The sequence below is a fragment of the Ambystoma mexicanum genome, chromosome 6q (genome assembly GCF_040938575.1).
Source record: "Ambystoma mexicanum isolate Mex_15411 chromosome 6q, UKY_AmexF1_1, whole genome shotgun sequence".
Taxonomy (NCBI): domain Eukaryota; kingdom Metazoa; phylum Chordata; class Amphibia; order Caudata; family Ambystomatidae; genus Ambystoma; species Ambystoma mexicanum.
The window spans coordinates 1,377,134,126-1,377,149,520 of record NC_090937.1 but is presented as its reverse complement, the minus strand read 5'-3'; the positions used below and the strand labels follow the sequence as shown (position 1 = coordinate 1,377,149,520).

The 15,395-nt window shown below is 45.6% G+C and overlaps 1 protein-coding gene across 12 annotated transcripts in view; it reads left to right on the top strand.

Moving 5' to 3' along the window:
• ABLIM2 (actin binding LIM protein family member 2) overlaps nt 1-15,395 on the top strand; it is a 1,607,463-nt gene that overhangs the window by 1,048,475 nt on the left and 543,593 nt on the right. For all 12 annotated transcript variants that reach the window (XM_069632024.1, XM_069632014.1, XM_069632022.1 and 9 more), the window contains exons 9-10: nt 11,977-12,054; nt 12,452-12,598. In XM_069632024.1, coding sequence (XP_069488125.1) covers nt 11,977-12,054; nt 12,452-12,598 — 225 coding nt within the window. The remainder of the gene's footprint in view (nt 1-11,976; nt 12,055-12,451; nt 12,599-15,395) is intronic.

Sequence of the window (15,395 nt, the reverse complement as noted above, 5' to 3'; positions counted from 1 at the left end):
CTAAGAATAGTGAGCAAGGGGTCCACGTCTGGATTCCCCTAGTAACTTAGGGTGAGACCCAAAGTTACTTAAAAATGCAAATTAACAAGGGGGTCCTGGGAGTCCCTCTGCCAGACATTAGTCCTGGTTATGAGAGACTTACCCAGAGTCTAAACATTCCAGCCATCACCTCTTTGTTTTTGCTTTGTCACCCCGAGTGGGACGGGTATGCCCAGACGTGGGTCCCGTGCCTGCTGGGCCTAGAGACGCAAGCTACTCCTCACTGATGAGCCCCAACAAGGGCGAAACATGTTTGGGGATGCTTGTGGTCTCGTGCAGAAGGGATGTGACCTAGCAGTTTGGGCTGGACTTCCCCTTTTGGGGTGGGGCGAAGCCGGATTTGCATATGGTCTTTCCCCTTCTGTAATGGCTTGGCAGGCGAAGAACGATGGTCTGGAGGGTTGCCCCGAGCAATGCCAGTGGTTAAGATTCAGTCTAAACCTTCCAGCCATCACCTCTTTGTTTTTGCTTTGTCACCCCGAGTGGGACGGGTATGCCCAGACGTGTGTCCCATGCCTGCTGGGCCTAGAGACCCAAGCTACTCCTCACTGATGAGCCACAACAAGGGTGAAACATGTTTCTGGATGCTTGTGGTCTCGTGCAGAAGGTATGTGACCTAGCAGTTCGGGCTGGACTTCCCCTTTTGGGGTGGGGCCAAGCCTGATTTGCATATGGTCTTTCCCCTTCTGTAATGGCTTGGCAGGCGAAGAACGATGGTCTGGAGGGTTGCCCCGAGCAATGGCAGTGGTTAAGATTCAGTCTAAACCTTCCAGCCATCACCTCTTTGTTTTTGCTTTGTCACCCTGAGTGGGACAGGTATGCCCAGACGTGGGTCCCGTGCCTGCTGGGCCTAGAGACCCAAGCTACTCCTCACTGATGAGCCCCAACAATGGTGAAACATGTTTGGGGATGCTTGTGGTCTCGTGCAGAAGGGATGTGACCTAGCAGTTCGGGCTGGACTTCCCATTTTGGGGTGGGGCCAAGCCTGATTTGCATATGGTCTTTCCCCTTCTGTAATGGCTTGGCAGGCGAAGAACGATGGTCTGGAGGGTTGCCCCGAGCAATGCCAGTGGTTAAGATTCAGTCTAAACCTTCCAGCCATCACCTCTTTGTTTTTGCTAAGTGCAGCATTCAACACTGATGATCATCCTACTCTTTCTTCTATCAGTCTTTCTATCTCTTCCTGTCTTTTTAACCACTCATTCGCTGTTTCTACCCATTATGGTTTTCCTCAGGGATCTCTTCTTGGCCCACTTCTCTTTACTGTTTAACTTTAGCGTCTTTAATATAAGACTTTGGGTTCCAGGTTCATCTTTTTATTTATTTTATTTGTAACAAGCTGTAAACAAGGCCCATGGGTATAGCAGCGCAACGCAAATGGGACATAAAATGAAAAACATAAAAAGTCAGGACCTCTCGGTCAAAAGATCAGATACCAGGGACCAGTATAGAATTATTCGAACAGAACAGAAGAGTTTTCAGACAACGCTTGAAAGGCCCCATCTTTATGCTGATGATAGACAGATTGGAGTGTCATTTCTCTCTTTTAATGATTTCCTTCATCAGTGTCTGTCTGCTTGCTTATTGGCGACTTGGATGTCTTTACATTTTCTTTGTCTCAATACAAAAACAATATACATTCTCTTTTTTCATGCTTCTCCTTGGATTCCCCCTCATTCTTATATATGATTTTCCCCACTTCAGATTTCTATTACTCTCCTGGCCCGTAATGTGGGTATTATTTTCCATTCACCTTTTTCACTACACGCTCATATTTGTTAAAGTTGTTTTCATCTTTTCAATATTAGAAAAAGATGTCATCTACTTACTTTTTCTTCTACTAAAGCAACTATGGTTTTAGTTTGTTTTCACTACTGCTGTTCTCTTTATGTAGGTCTTCCTATCTGTGCTCTTTATCAATTAATTTACATTTTACATTCCGTGGTGATGACTCTTTTGCTATCCTTGCCCTTCTAATGCTACACCTTATCTTGCTCATCTCTCTATTGGCTGCCGATTCTGCAACGTTTTGAGTATCATTTCCTTTGTTAAGTATTTTGAAGTGTTTGTGCTGTGGCACTGTCGTATCTTTGTTCTTTGAACTCTTTGCATCATCCTTCTAGAAATCTTGGTTCTGCATCACAAATTCTGTTGTCTGTCCCTGGACCTGCTTGAGCCACTTCACGATTTTATTCTTTTCAGGTTCTTGTGTCTAAGCTCTGGAAATCTTTACCTTTTGATATTCATTCATGTTCTTCCCAGGCTCAGTTTAAAAGTTCTTTGAAAAATTATTTACTACTATCGGTCTTTACTGGTAGCGTCAAGTGAATGAAGGCTTTGTTCTTGGTGGCTTTTTTATGGCATTGTTTCAATTTTTTATTGTCCTGTGGTTTTCATTACTGTAAAGCACTTTTTATAAAAACGCTATAATAGTACCATTAAATAAATAAATGAATACAGGCATTTATTGTTAGAGTTGAGAACTGATGAACTAATTCTCCTGTGAGAAACATACACTGCCCGACCAGTAGACCCAAGCAGATTATATAGGAATTTATTGTCAGAAGTAATACACTGCTTCTACTGTAAGACACATGTTCTGCACCAGTATTCACAACCAGAGATATAGATGTGGATTGTCAGAGGTGATGCACCACTTCTACTGTGAGACACTGTTAGGGGCAGGTCCCCCTGGTCCAGCCGAGCCACTCTGGGGACCTGCGGGGGCTAGTCCTTCGAAGGCCTATCTCCTTCCCTTAGTCCTAATCAAGAACACCAGATCCACGCAAGAGGCAAAGAATACTGCAGTTTATTATGACAAACATGCCACAGGGATCACATACATGGAAAAAAATCCACAGAGCTCTCAACGGACCCTGGCTCAGAGGCCTGTTTTGTTATCTGACGTCACAATTAGCGTCATTCTCGGGCACCATCTCAAAAACCTATCTTAATTCGGGATAGGCTGTTGAGTGGTAGGTCCCATATGGAAACATATAGAGGTGCTGTGTTATTTGCCGTGTAGTGTCAGGTGGTACGTTTAGCCATTCCCAAAAAGTTGTTACTTCAAATTTGTTATAGTGAGTAAGCCCTGATATTGGTTGATGTCCCCCACTGTCCACCCCTAGGGACCTGGGATCTGATTGGATAAGCCACAAGCCCCCCCGAGCCTGGGACCACCTCTGTTCCCAGCCAATGAACACCTGTGAACAGTGCCTTGTGTAATTATGTATCAGCAAGGTGCAACTATTTGCCATCCAAGGAGCAGGTGAGTCAGTCCACTGTGTGCGACCCCTTTCCTGGTGTTTCTTAATACTAAAGTGCCCCCGTGTGCCCCCGAGCTTCCCAGCCTCCGCTTCCTGGTCTTCTCCTCTCCCTCCCGCCTCCTATCCCACCCACCACCCCTGATTGGCTGTGTGGCCTAGGCAGCTTTGGTCTAGCGACCCACTCCCTGCACCTGCTCCCATTTGCCATCCAAGGAGCAGGTGAGTCAGTCCGCTGTGTGCGACCCCTTTCATGGTGTTTTTTAATACTAAAGTGCCCCCAGGCCCCCGTGTGCCCCCGAGCTTCCCAGCCTCCGCTTCCTGGTCTTCTCCTCTCCCTCCTGCCTCCCATCCCACCCACCACCCCTGATTGGCTGTGTGGCCTAGGCAGGGTTGGTCTAGCGACCCGCTCCCTGCACCTGCTCCCATTTGCCATCCAAGGAGCAGGTGAGTCAGTCCGCTCTGTGCGACCCCTTTCCTGGTGTTTTTTAATATTAAAGTGCCCCCGTTGGCCCCCGAGCTTCCCAGCCTCCACTTCCTGGTCTTCTCCTCTCCCTCCCGCCTCCCATCCCGCTCACCACCCCTGATTGGCTGTGTGGCCTAGGGAGCGTTGGTCTAGCGACCCGCTCCCTGCACCTGCTCCCATTTGCCATCCAAGGAGCAGGTGAGTCAGTCCGCTGTGTGCGACCCCTTTCCTGGTGTTTTTTAATACTAACGTGCCCCAGGCACCCGTGTGCCCCTGAGCTTCCCAGCCTCCGCTTCCTGGTCTTCTCCTCTCCCTCCCGCCTCCCATCCCCCCCACCACCCCTGATTGGCTGTGTGGCCTAGGCAGCGTTGGTCTAGCGACCCGCTCCCTGCACCTGCTCCCATTTGCCATCCAAGGAGCTGGTGAGTCAGTCCGCTCTGTGCGACCCCTCTCCTGGTGTTTTTTAATACTAAAGTGCCCCCAGGCCCCCGTGTGCCCACGAGCTTCCCAGCCTCCGCTTCCTGGTCTTCTCCTCTCCCTCCCGCCTCCCATCCCGCCCACCACCGCTGATTGGCTCTGTGGCCTAGGCAGCGTTGGTCTAGCGACCCGCTCCCTGCACCTGCTCCCATTTGCCATCCAAGGAGCAGGTGAGTCAGTCCGCTGTGTGCAACCCCTTTCCTGGTGTTTTTTAATACTAAAGTGCCCCCAGGCCCCCGTGTGCCCCCGAGCTTCCCAGGCTCCACTTCCTGGTCTTCTCCTCTCCCTCCAGCCTCCCATCCCGCCCACCACCCCTGATTGGCCGTGTGGCCTAGGCAGCATTGGTCTAGCGACCTGTTCCCTGCACCTGCTCCCATTTGCCATCTAAGAAGTTAGAACCCCCCCCAGGCCTTCCGCTCCCCCTGCTGCCGTCCTTCCCCACCTCTAAACCCTCTTCCTTATCCCCTCCCTCCCACCTCCTGACCCGCCTACCCCCGCTCTGATAGGCTCATCAACCTTTATCACTGGTCCTCCCAGGGCAGACCTCTGCCCGTGCAGCCCTCGGCTAAGGGCCCAAGGCCAAGGGCGGCTCCAACAGAGGCGGCTCTGGGAAATGTCAGCAGGTGTTTGCAGTGGAAGCCAGTGACCAGCCATCAACCAGCAACTACAAGGACCAGTAAGGTAGGGTGGCTTGGGTTGAGGAGAGGTACATCTCTACCCTAAATACCTGGCCACTAGGCTAAACCAATGTTTACTGATGTGATCACCCCCGTCACCCCAAATTGCATTGTCTTTTCTCCAAACTGCATTGATAGCAGGGCCTCTGTGCCCATATTGCATTGTCTTTTCTCCAAGCTGCATTGATAGCAGGGCCCCTGTGCCCATATTGCATTGTCTATTCTCGAAACTGCATTGATAGCAGGGCCTCTGTACCCAAATTGCATTGTCTATTCTCCAAACTGCATTGATAGCAGGGCCTCTGTGCCCAATTGCATTGTCTATTCCTCAAACTGCATTGATAGCAGGGCCTATGTGCCCAAATTGAATTGTCTATTCTCCAAACTGAATTGATGGGCCTCTCTCACACTATACAGGTGTCTCAAACTTAGCAGGGCCTCTCTGCCGAAAGTGCATTGTGTATTCTCCATACTCCATTGATAGCGGGGCCTCTGTGCCCAAATTGCATTGTCTATCCTCCAAACTGCATTGATTGCAGGGCCTCTGTGCCCATATTGAATTGTCTATTCTCCAAACTGCACTGATAGCAAGGCCTCTGTGCCCAAATTGCATTGTCTATTCTCCTAACTGCATTGATAGCAGGGCCTCTATGCCCAAATTGCATTGTGTATTCTCCATACTGCATTGATAGCAGGGCCTCTGTGCCCAAATCGCATTGTCTATTCTCCAAACTGCATTGATAGCAGGGCCTCTATGCCCAAATTGCACTGTCTATTCTCCAAAATGCATTGATAGGCCTCTCACCCCATATACAGGTGTCTCAAACTTAGCAGGGCCTCTATGCCAAATTGCAGTATCTGATCTCCAAACTGCATTGAAGGGCCTCTCTCCCACTATACAGGTGTCTCAAACTTAGCAGGACCTCTCTGTGCCCAAATGGCACTGAGGATCTCCAAACTGCTTTGATAGGCCCCTCTCCCACCATACAGGTATCTCAAATCTAGCTTACTTGCAAATTTAGCTAACTCTCAAGTCACCAGTGAGTTACGGTAGGGGGTCACTCCAACTAGGGCCTCTCGGATCACTAGGCGAAAGTCCAAGCTGCGCCCGTCCAAGCCGCCTCCAACCAGCATATACACAGCCTGCTCACCACAGTGAACCGGCTCAGGGAAACGGACAGTAAAGAGAGCCACCAATAACACCAACTTAATAACCCTACCACCCCCCTTCCCCTCCTAGGACAGCGACTGAACGAGTCGCCAACCACAGCCGGAATACCACGTTCAGACGGAGCCCAAACTCCGTCTGAAGGTGGTATTCCGCACACCCCCTTACCCGATGCCAGAAGACAACCAGACCAAAACAGGACCAACTAGATGTCACCAATAAAGACATCTTACAATGCCACGCAAACAACCCATTCCAAGGAAAAGACGAAGATATGAAAGAACAAACACTCCAGAACAGCAACTTAGAACAACAACCGTAGACTGGACCCCCACAGACAGTAACACAAACAGAAGCAACTCTGAGAGAAGAAAAAAATCCGTCTACCTAACTCCATACCTCGCAGACAACAGGCCACCACGGAAATCCAACCCAACATTAGAAGCAGCAACATCAAACAACCTAACACAAGCAAGTAGAAGAAGGATGACCAACACAAACAACAAACCGACGACCGACACAATAATCCCCTACATCACCAAAGCAAGAGGAACTTCCAATCAACAACCACAACTCCCGGAAAATGAACGCGAAAAAAACACAAAAAACCCAAGACAAAACCTAGAAGAACTTTTCGAAGACACTGACACCCTGAATCCCACAGCCCAACAATTGACCGACCAGGAAGGAAACCTCAACACCGAACAGCAGACGACTTCGACAAAGCCCAAACCAAACAGCACCTCCAAATTTCACTGCAATCTAATAAACGCAAGATCCATGTCAAAACACTCAACAGAGATCTTCGACCTACTCGATGACAACAGCATTGACATCCTGTTCATCACAGAAACATGGCTGGACGACAACTACAAAATCACACTCCAAAGCTGCCTTCCGACTGACTTCAAATGCCTACAAATAAACAGGAAAAACAAAAAAGGAGGAGGCATCGCTATAGCATTCAAAGAACACCTAAAAATAAAAACGGACGAACCACTCAACATCCTCAACTGCGAAACCATGTTAATACACTTAACATCGAGCCCAAAAACAAACATCACATTCATCCTGGTATACAGACCACCAACATATGATGCAACATTCGTCGATAACTTCATAGAAGCCATCACCAACCTAGCTATCAACCACGAACACCTAATCATCCTGGGGGACTTAAACAACTGGTTTGAAAACAGCCACGCCAACTCCCAAAACTCACTAATTGAACAACTCAGCACCTTGAAACTACGAGAACTAGTCAAAGGAGCAACACACTCGGCAGGACACACCCTAGACGCAATTTTCGCCAAAGAAAAACACATCACCATGGCACTTCTGATACAAATACTATGGAGCGACCATCTCATCATCCCATTCGTGATCACTCTACCCACCCAAGCCTACATCCAACACCCGAAACTCACAGCCATCAGCAAAAGAAACTGGAAACACGTCAAAGAAAGCAACCTATTCGAACAACTGGAATTAACGAAACCCTCAACTACAGAACTGGAGCTAGCGGACCTAGACGGGGAAAGCAGAGATACAATAGACAAGATCGCCCCAGAAAAGCCATTCACCCCATCAAAAAAAAGAGAAATGGCAAAATGGTTCACCCCATTATTAAACGACATGAAAAAGGAAAACACAAAGATGGAATTGGAATGGAGGAAAGAATACAACCCAGGGAAAAAAACACTGTACCAGAAACAAATCCGCGCATACAAGAAGGAAATTCAAAAGGCAAAGAGAAGACATTACGATGACAGAATCAACAATGCCACCAAAACTCAAAAAGAAATGTTCAGCATCATTGAAGAAATGAGAAACCCACCAGGCTGCGATAACACCCCAACCTCCTCAGAAAAACTATGCAAAGACCTGGCAGAGCACTTCAAAAAAAAAATCAATGACATCCGACAAACCATACAAAAGTGACCAACCAACCACAACACACAACCCAACGAACCTAACACGGAACCACAGCACAAACTCCAAAGCTATCCTGAAATATCAGCAGAGGCATTCGCAATGCTGGTAAAACGGAGCAAGAAAACCCATGGACAAATCAATCCTCGCGCAAGGATCGCCGGCAGAACAATACAGAAGCCTTCTAAATCTATCACTATCAACAGGGATTGTACCGAAGATCTTCAATTCAGCATACATCAAGCCACTCCTGAAAAACACAAGTGGTGACATGGATGACCTTTCCAACTACAGGCTGATCTCTAACATCCCCTACCCAGCAAAACTTCTAGAAACCTACGAATATAAACTAACCCAAGAGCACGTAGAAAAACACCACCAGCTGGATCAAGCTCAAATCGGTTTCAGACCCACGAGAGGAACGGAAACAGCACTACTATCCATCTGGGACGACCTCAAAACCAACGCAGACTCTAACACTACCTCAGCCCTTATTCTGCTCGACCTCTCTGCAGTCTTTGACACAGTTAGCCACGACACCAGGACCAAAAGACTAGAAGACATAGGCATAACAGACACAGCACTACGCTGGACCAAATCATTCCTAGCAGACAGAACAGAAACCGGATGGATAAAACCTTTCAAATCCACTCCACGAGTTAACGACTGTGGAGTGCCTGCCATAAGGATCCTCACTATCTCCACTATATTTCAACATCTATCAGACTCCGGTCATCAAAATCTGTTACATGTTACAACTACGCAGATGACACTCAGATCATCTACAAAATCAAAGACACCGATACCGACCAATCAACCCTAACCGACTGTCTAAAAGAAGTCTTCAACTGGATGGATGCCAACAACCTGAAAATCAACCCAGGAAAGACAGAAATCATGATCGTTTCCAAAGACCAAGAGAACGAAACCGCCATCCCATGGCCTACGGAAATGGGAAACGCACCAGCACCATCGAAGGTAGTAAAAAATCTGGGAGTCTTAATGGACAGCATCCTAACCCTGGAACCACAAATAAATGCAACAGTGAAGAAATGTTTCTTCCTCCTCCACACGGCAAGAAGAATTCTACCTTTCCTCTCCTTCACGCACAAAACACTCACCATCGTCGCCCTAATCATGTCAAAAATCGACTATGCAAACAGCCTCTACCTCGGAATACCAGAATACCTCCTGAAGAAACTGCAACGGATCCAAAATGCAGCAGCAAGACTACTCCTCAAACTATCCAGAAGAGACCACATCACTCCAGCCCTAAAAACACTACACTGGCTCCCAGTAAAACATCGCATCACCTTCAAAACAATGTGCATACCGCACAGGGCAATCAGCGAACAAGGAGCAGAATTCCTACAAAAGAAAATAACAGTCTACAAACCAACGAGACCCCTCCCATCAAACAACGAAATCTGCCTGGAACACAAACCATACCTTAAGAAAAAACTTGGAGGCACCTCCTTCTACCACTTAGCCGCAAAAACCTGGAACAACATCCCAAAAGAAATAAGAAACACTAAAGTTCACCTAAAATTCAGGAAATCACTAAAAACCTGGCTCTTCAGCACCACAGACTAAATATGGAAACCAAAACCGGAAAAAAAGATGATTAAACCGGAAAGGAGACAGACATCCCTGACCCGAGAGGATAACTCCCAAGGCACCTGAGCGGGTGACTCCGGATAGACTAAACACAGGCGGCACGCACGGAAACGGAGTCAACTACCCCAGACAATCCCAGCAACACTTCGCCTGCCCTATTTACCGCCAGGGACCACAGTGGTGTGGAATTGTCGAGATATTGGCAATCACCACACTACCTGAGAGGTTGACATTGGCAGGCCGCAGGAGAAGGAAGAGAGGATAAGGAGAGCTATGAGAGAGCTTGCTAGAGGTGGGAACCAGAGGAGCAGGGCACCTTGTATGCCGGTCGGACCCAGAACAGACAGAGCCACATCAAGGGACACTGCGCAAGCTGGGCGGCTCAACTCAGGATAGAGACGCAAATTAACCAACCCTACTAACAAATTTCCCTTTCTGCATACACCTCTCAAACTCCAAACCAAACACAACCAAAACCTACAGCACAACAAACCGCACAAACTTCATTACATTGCAACAACAAAACAAAAACACACATAGTCTTGCACAACAGTACACAACGACTACCGGCCGCAAACACCTAATGCCCAGCCAACGGACCCACCGAGCTGAGGCCGCCAACAGCACATCACTGCTCCCTTGCACTTTTCCTGCTTCCTCCCACTAACTCAACCTCCCCTCCTCTTTCAGAACCGCCAGAGCATCAGGGGACCACTCCGGTGGTGATAGTGAACGGTACAAATGTCCTTTAACATTAACATGTGTCAGCATCATGGCAGTGTGTAGCCCATAGCCGTAATGGAGCCCATAGCCCTCTGGATCCCAACGCAGTATGGTAATGTGACTCTAACAATATTGTTGCAGCTATTGCCTGGACAGCGGGACAGGTTGCTATTCTCAGGGCGTAATCTTGGCAGGCCCTCAACTTGGCTGGTCACGTGCATGGAGACCGGAGTTGTGAGCCCAGGAACTCCAAATTATTCTGTATTTTGTTGGAGAGCTCGCTTCTCCTGTAGCTGGTGTTACTTAAGTTCAGAGTTAGGATTGTCAGTTGCAACATTGCGACATTGGTGGTGGCTTCGCTGCTGCCACAGTAGTCCTGCTATGCATGATTTTGTGATGCTTGGGTCCTGTTTCTAGGCTGATCACGGCCTGCTAGATTTATTGAGCCATGGTTTGGCTTCTACTATATACGTCTTCTAAATAGTCTACAGGTTAGTGCGTTATGGCTGTCAGGTCCCTTGGGTGTTCCTGCCCCACCATTGGATTATTTGCATATGAGCATCTGCAAGCATGTATACAAACTCTTCTTGCTTCTTGCGTTACCATGGTGCTGTAGCAGGCCTAATGGCAAAATAATAAACGTGCATTCGCTATGTATATGTCGTGTATACCAGTATTCTTCATATAGTGGAATGTGTGTGTGTCCAAAGTGTGCGGATAGCACGTGTGCTTCATGTATGACGTGGCTAAGTCATCTTGGTGTCTCTAACAACAAGTAACTTGGTATCTTGCTGTTCAGTCCAGTCTGCTGTGTAACTGTCTCCAGCTCCGTCTTGTGCCTCTTCGTTTACTCTGGGCAGGATTTGCACTACTGCTGGATTATAGGGCCTGCTGGAAGGGCATCTCTCATGATAATTGTCCATTGTGGGAGCAGTTGGAATGGGTGCTAGCTCGTATGAGCGATGGCCATATTTCTGCAGATTCTTCTTCTGGCTAAATGGTCGTCCGGGACGGAGGGTACGTTCTGGTTCTCCCTCTTCAACGCACGTTCTGCAGCAGTATTCCCAGCCAGAGATATAAACTTTGATTGTCGGAGGTTATGCACCAATTCTACTGTGAGACACATGTACTGTGCTTGTAATCCAAACAGAGATATAGACATTGATTGTCAGAGATAAAGTACCACTTTTACTGTAAGACACGTGTTCTGCACCAATATTCCCAGCTAGAAATATAGACGTTGATTATCAGAGGTGATGCACCACTTCTTCTGTGAGACACATGTACTGCACTTGTAATCCAAGCAGAGATATAGACGTTGGTTGTCAAAGGTGATGCATTGCTTCTCCTGTGAAACACATGTCCTGCCCCTGTATTTCAAAGCAGAGCTATAAATTTGTTGGTTGTCAGAGGTGATGCACTGCTTCTCCTGTAAGACACATGTACTGCAAGCAGAGATATAGACGATCATTGTCAGAGGTGATGCTGTTGGTATGTCCATCATTGGTATACTATTATAAAGAAATTTTTGTCAACAAAACACACAATGCGCCTATTATAATTAAAAGATAAGCTTCCTAATCATATTTCTAATTTTTCTTTTTTCTAACTCAGGAAACTAGAACATCGTCTGAGAGTATTATTTCAGTTCCTGCTTCAAACACATCTGGGTCCCCAAACCGAGTGATATATGTAAGTAGCCTTAGAGCTATTTATTTGTGTGACAGGCAATACATCAGCTCACTATTAATATGTGTAATGCATTTTATAATATAACAATTATGTTAAAATAATAACACCAATAATATTCATGTTAAAAGTCAATGCAATGGGTCATAACACGAATAATAGATGATTTTTTTGAAGCAGCATGACTTTTCTTTAAACTCAAACCAAAGGGAACATATAAGAAAACCTGCTCAGTGGGAAGATAATGTGTTTTGTTGTGTGCAGATCAAGAGTCTTTGATATCTGCTGTTTTTTTCTAAGTGGTTTAGTATTATTCGTCCCTCATGTCCTCAAGGAAAAGAACTAAGAAGTTAGAAAGAATGGAAAAGTCTTTTAACGCCATTTTTCCTCTCTTACCCAGGCAAAGCTTGGAGATCAAATCATCGACTACAAGGATTTGGCTGCTCTGCCCAAAAATAAGGCCATCTACAACATTGACCGCCCTGATATGATATCCTATTCTCCGTATATCTGCTACTCTTCAGACGACAGGCACAGTTATGGGGAGGTACAGAAACCTTTTTGTTGCCATGCTTTCTAACATTTGATGGGCAGCGGAAAATACAGTCATGTTCCTTGCACTACAGGCGTTTGGTGGTGGTGGTGCAGAATACCTCGACTCCATTTCGTCATTTAACATTATCTTTCAGATATGGCCTCTTGCTTGTCTTTGAAACACCCCCTTGGTTGCCAACAGCGAGGATACTATAAATCTGTGCTCCCACTTCAGTAGTATTTGATAAAAGCCTGATGGGTCAGATGTTATGGAAGAGAATATGAATGCTGTATGTGGACGGAAGGGTACGGGCAGCAGATTGCATTCTGGCCTGGATCAATGGTTGTGCTCTGCTGATGTGAGATGTGTATCGTCATGTATTGTGAACAGTGTCACACCCTCAGCCTTCTGCTCTGAGCATGGTACCAAGAAACAGTCTCAAGTGGACATGGCACATGAGGAAATCAGAAACAGTCAATGTTTTTCAACCAAACTTTCTGTGTTTAGAAAAGCACTGGAGCAGCAGAGGTTTGTCACACAACCCATACCCTAGTAATGGTGCTGCCACCTCAGGAACTGGGATGCCCAGGGCTGCCTTCCTACTGCCATTTGCAGGATGCTACTAGCATGTGAGTCACAGTAGGACACACCCATTCCGTTTGTTCACCCACTGCACGTATCTGGTGTAGGGGCAGGGTGTGCGTGTGTAAGACTGGCCCACTCCCCTTAGCCCAAATTAAACAGTGATCCTAAATCCCAGATGTTAAAGACACATGCTAACAAATTCCACCACATCCTTCAGAGCCCATGTCTCCCTTGTATTATCCTTGATAGGCACTACAAAACAGCACAATTTTGCCAGGGATTTTCAAATGGTGCTGTGGAGAAAAATCCCACTGGTCGAAAACATGGTGAGGGCTGTTGTTGTGGCCAAACTAGATGCAAGGTAAAGCACATTTCATTGTGTCCCATCACTTTTCTACCTAGTTGAAGGCACTTCTGAAGAGGCCACTGTTGTCAAAATAGTCCCTTAAAGTTAAAATGACAGAAAAGAAGCATGTGTTGCTTCACAATTGTACTAAACATCTCTAAACTATTTACACAACAATCAAATACAAAAAGTAGCCGACAAGAACAAACTGATACTTCAAGGTACATGACAGCCAGTCTATCTAGCCACAATTAAGCGTAGCATCAGTCAACGATGCCCATATTCACTTTTAACTTCATCCAAAGCAATCCAGACCTAACTGCGATCAAATAATTAGAAACCAGATAGGACGACATAATGCTGTCTTTTACTTTCAATTAATGCTTTGCTTTCTTGGGATTAGAAAGTAATCTAAAAATAACAGCGAGCCAAATACCTTGTATTGCTCACAACTGGGCACACTGTTCTTGGTGACAGTAGAAATGTGACCTTTTACAGTCTGTCCATCTCTCTGGACAGAAAAATATCACTGGCACTTGAAAATGTAAATGCTCTATTTGGTGACTACACACCCAAGATAAAATAGCTATGCATTTGATTTATTTTATTTTGGGTATTTTGTAAGGTGCCAACCTGCCTCTGTCTCTAGGTGCCTGGCGCTCATACAACAACAAACCACACCATAAGGAATTAGTCTACAATTCATAATTTAATAGCAGCAGCCCTGAAGGTGTGCACTCTTCGCTTCATTTTGTTATATGGAGAGATGCAGCCTTCAGACTCAAATGCTGAATTTTTAACTTCAAAACCTGGGTTCTACTCCCGGCTCCACACTTGATCACAATCTGTGTTATTCACTAAAAAACACATCATCCCTGCTGTGTGCATTGCAGACAACTGGGCCCATCACATCCTGGATTCTGTAAACCAGTCTCAGCAGAATCCCACCCTTCATGTTTCGGTTTTCCTATATTAAATGTTCTCTGTTCAGTAGTGTACTTCTTCTGGAAAGAAAAGACCCAAGTAGGAGAAGAGGTCCCCTTTTGTACAAGTCAACATTATTACAGGTGGTCACGCCCCCTGCTTCTGGGCTTAGTCCCTCCCCCTTTTGATGTGCATTGATATAAACTTAAAATAAATGTGATTTAAAAAGGATATCAACAATGTTTGATATCGAATTTATATCAAATGTATATTCGATATAAGTGTTTTCTAATGTATATCAGTTTTCAAGTGATTATACATTTTATATAAAATGTATACATAGATGGGAGCAGCTCGGAGCGGCGATTGCCGATATTGCTCTATCGAGCACCGAGAGCAAAGTGCGCTCTGAAGACATGGACTGTGAATCTAGGGTTTCCGATGATTGCTGCGTGATGATGTCACAGAGGGGTTCAGCTCAGGGTGGTAGGAAGCAGACGTACATTTTATATCAAACTGATAAGCCCCCCATAGTTTTTGATAGCAATTTTATTGAACCCCAGTAATTTGTATATACACTTTATAGGGAGTGCAAAATGATATTAAGCAATTTTGATATCTTTTTTAATATAAACATGTATATACAAATATGAAAAAAATGTGTTTTGATATATACATGAATATAAAAATCAATATTACAGATTGTATTTTTGATATGGAATTTTAAATAAAAAATATAAGAAATCATATTTTTATAGAGACATTTATATAAAAAAATCATATTGATTTTGATATAAAATATTCATTTACATTTTTTATATAAACTTCCCCAAACATGTTGATGTAAAAAATGTTTGATATCAATTTTGATATTAAAATGTACACAAATCTTATGTGTACTGGCTTTGATACAGAGTGTAAATAATGAAAAGCAGTTTGAGTAAAATGTGCTTC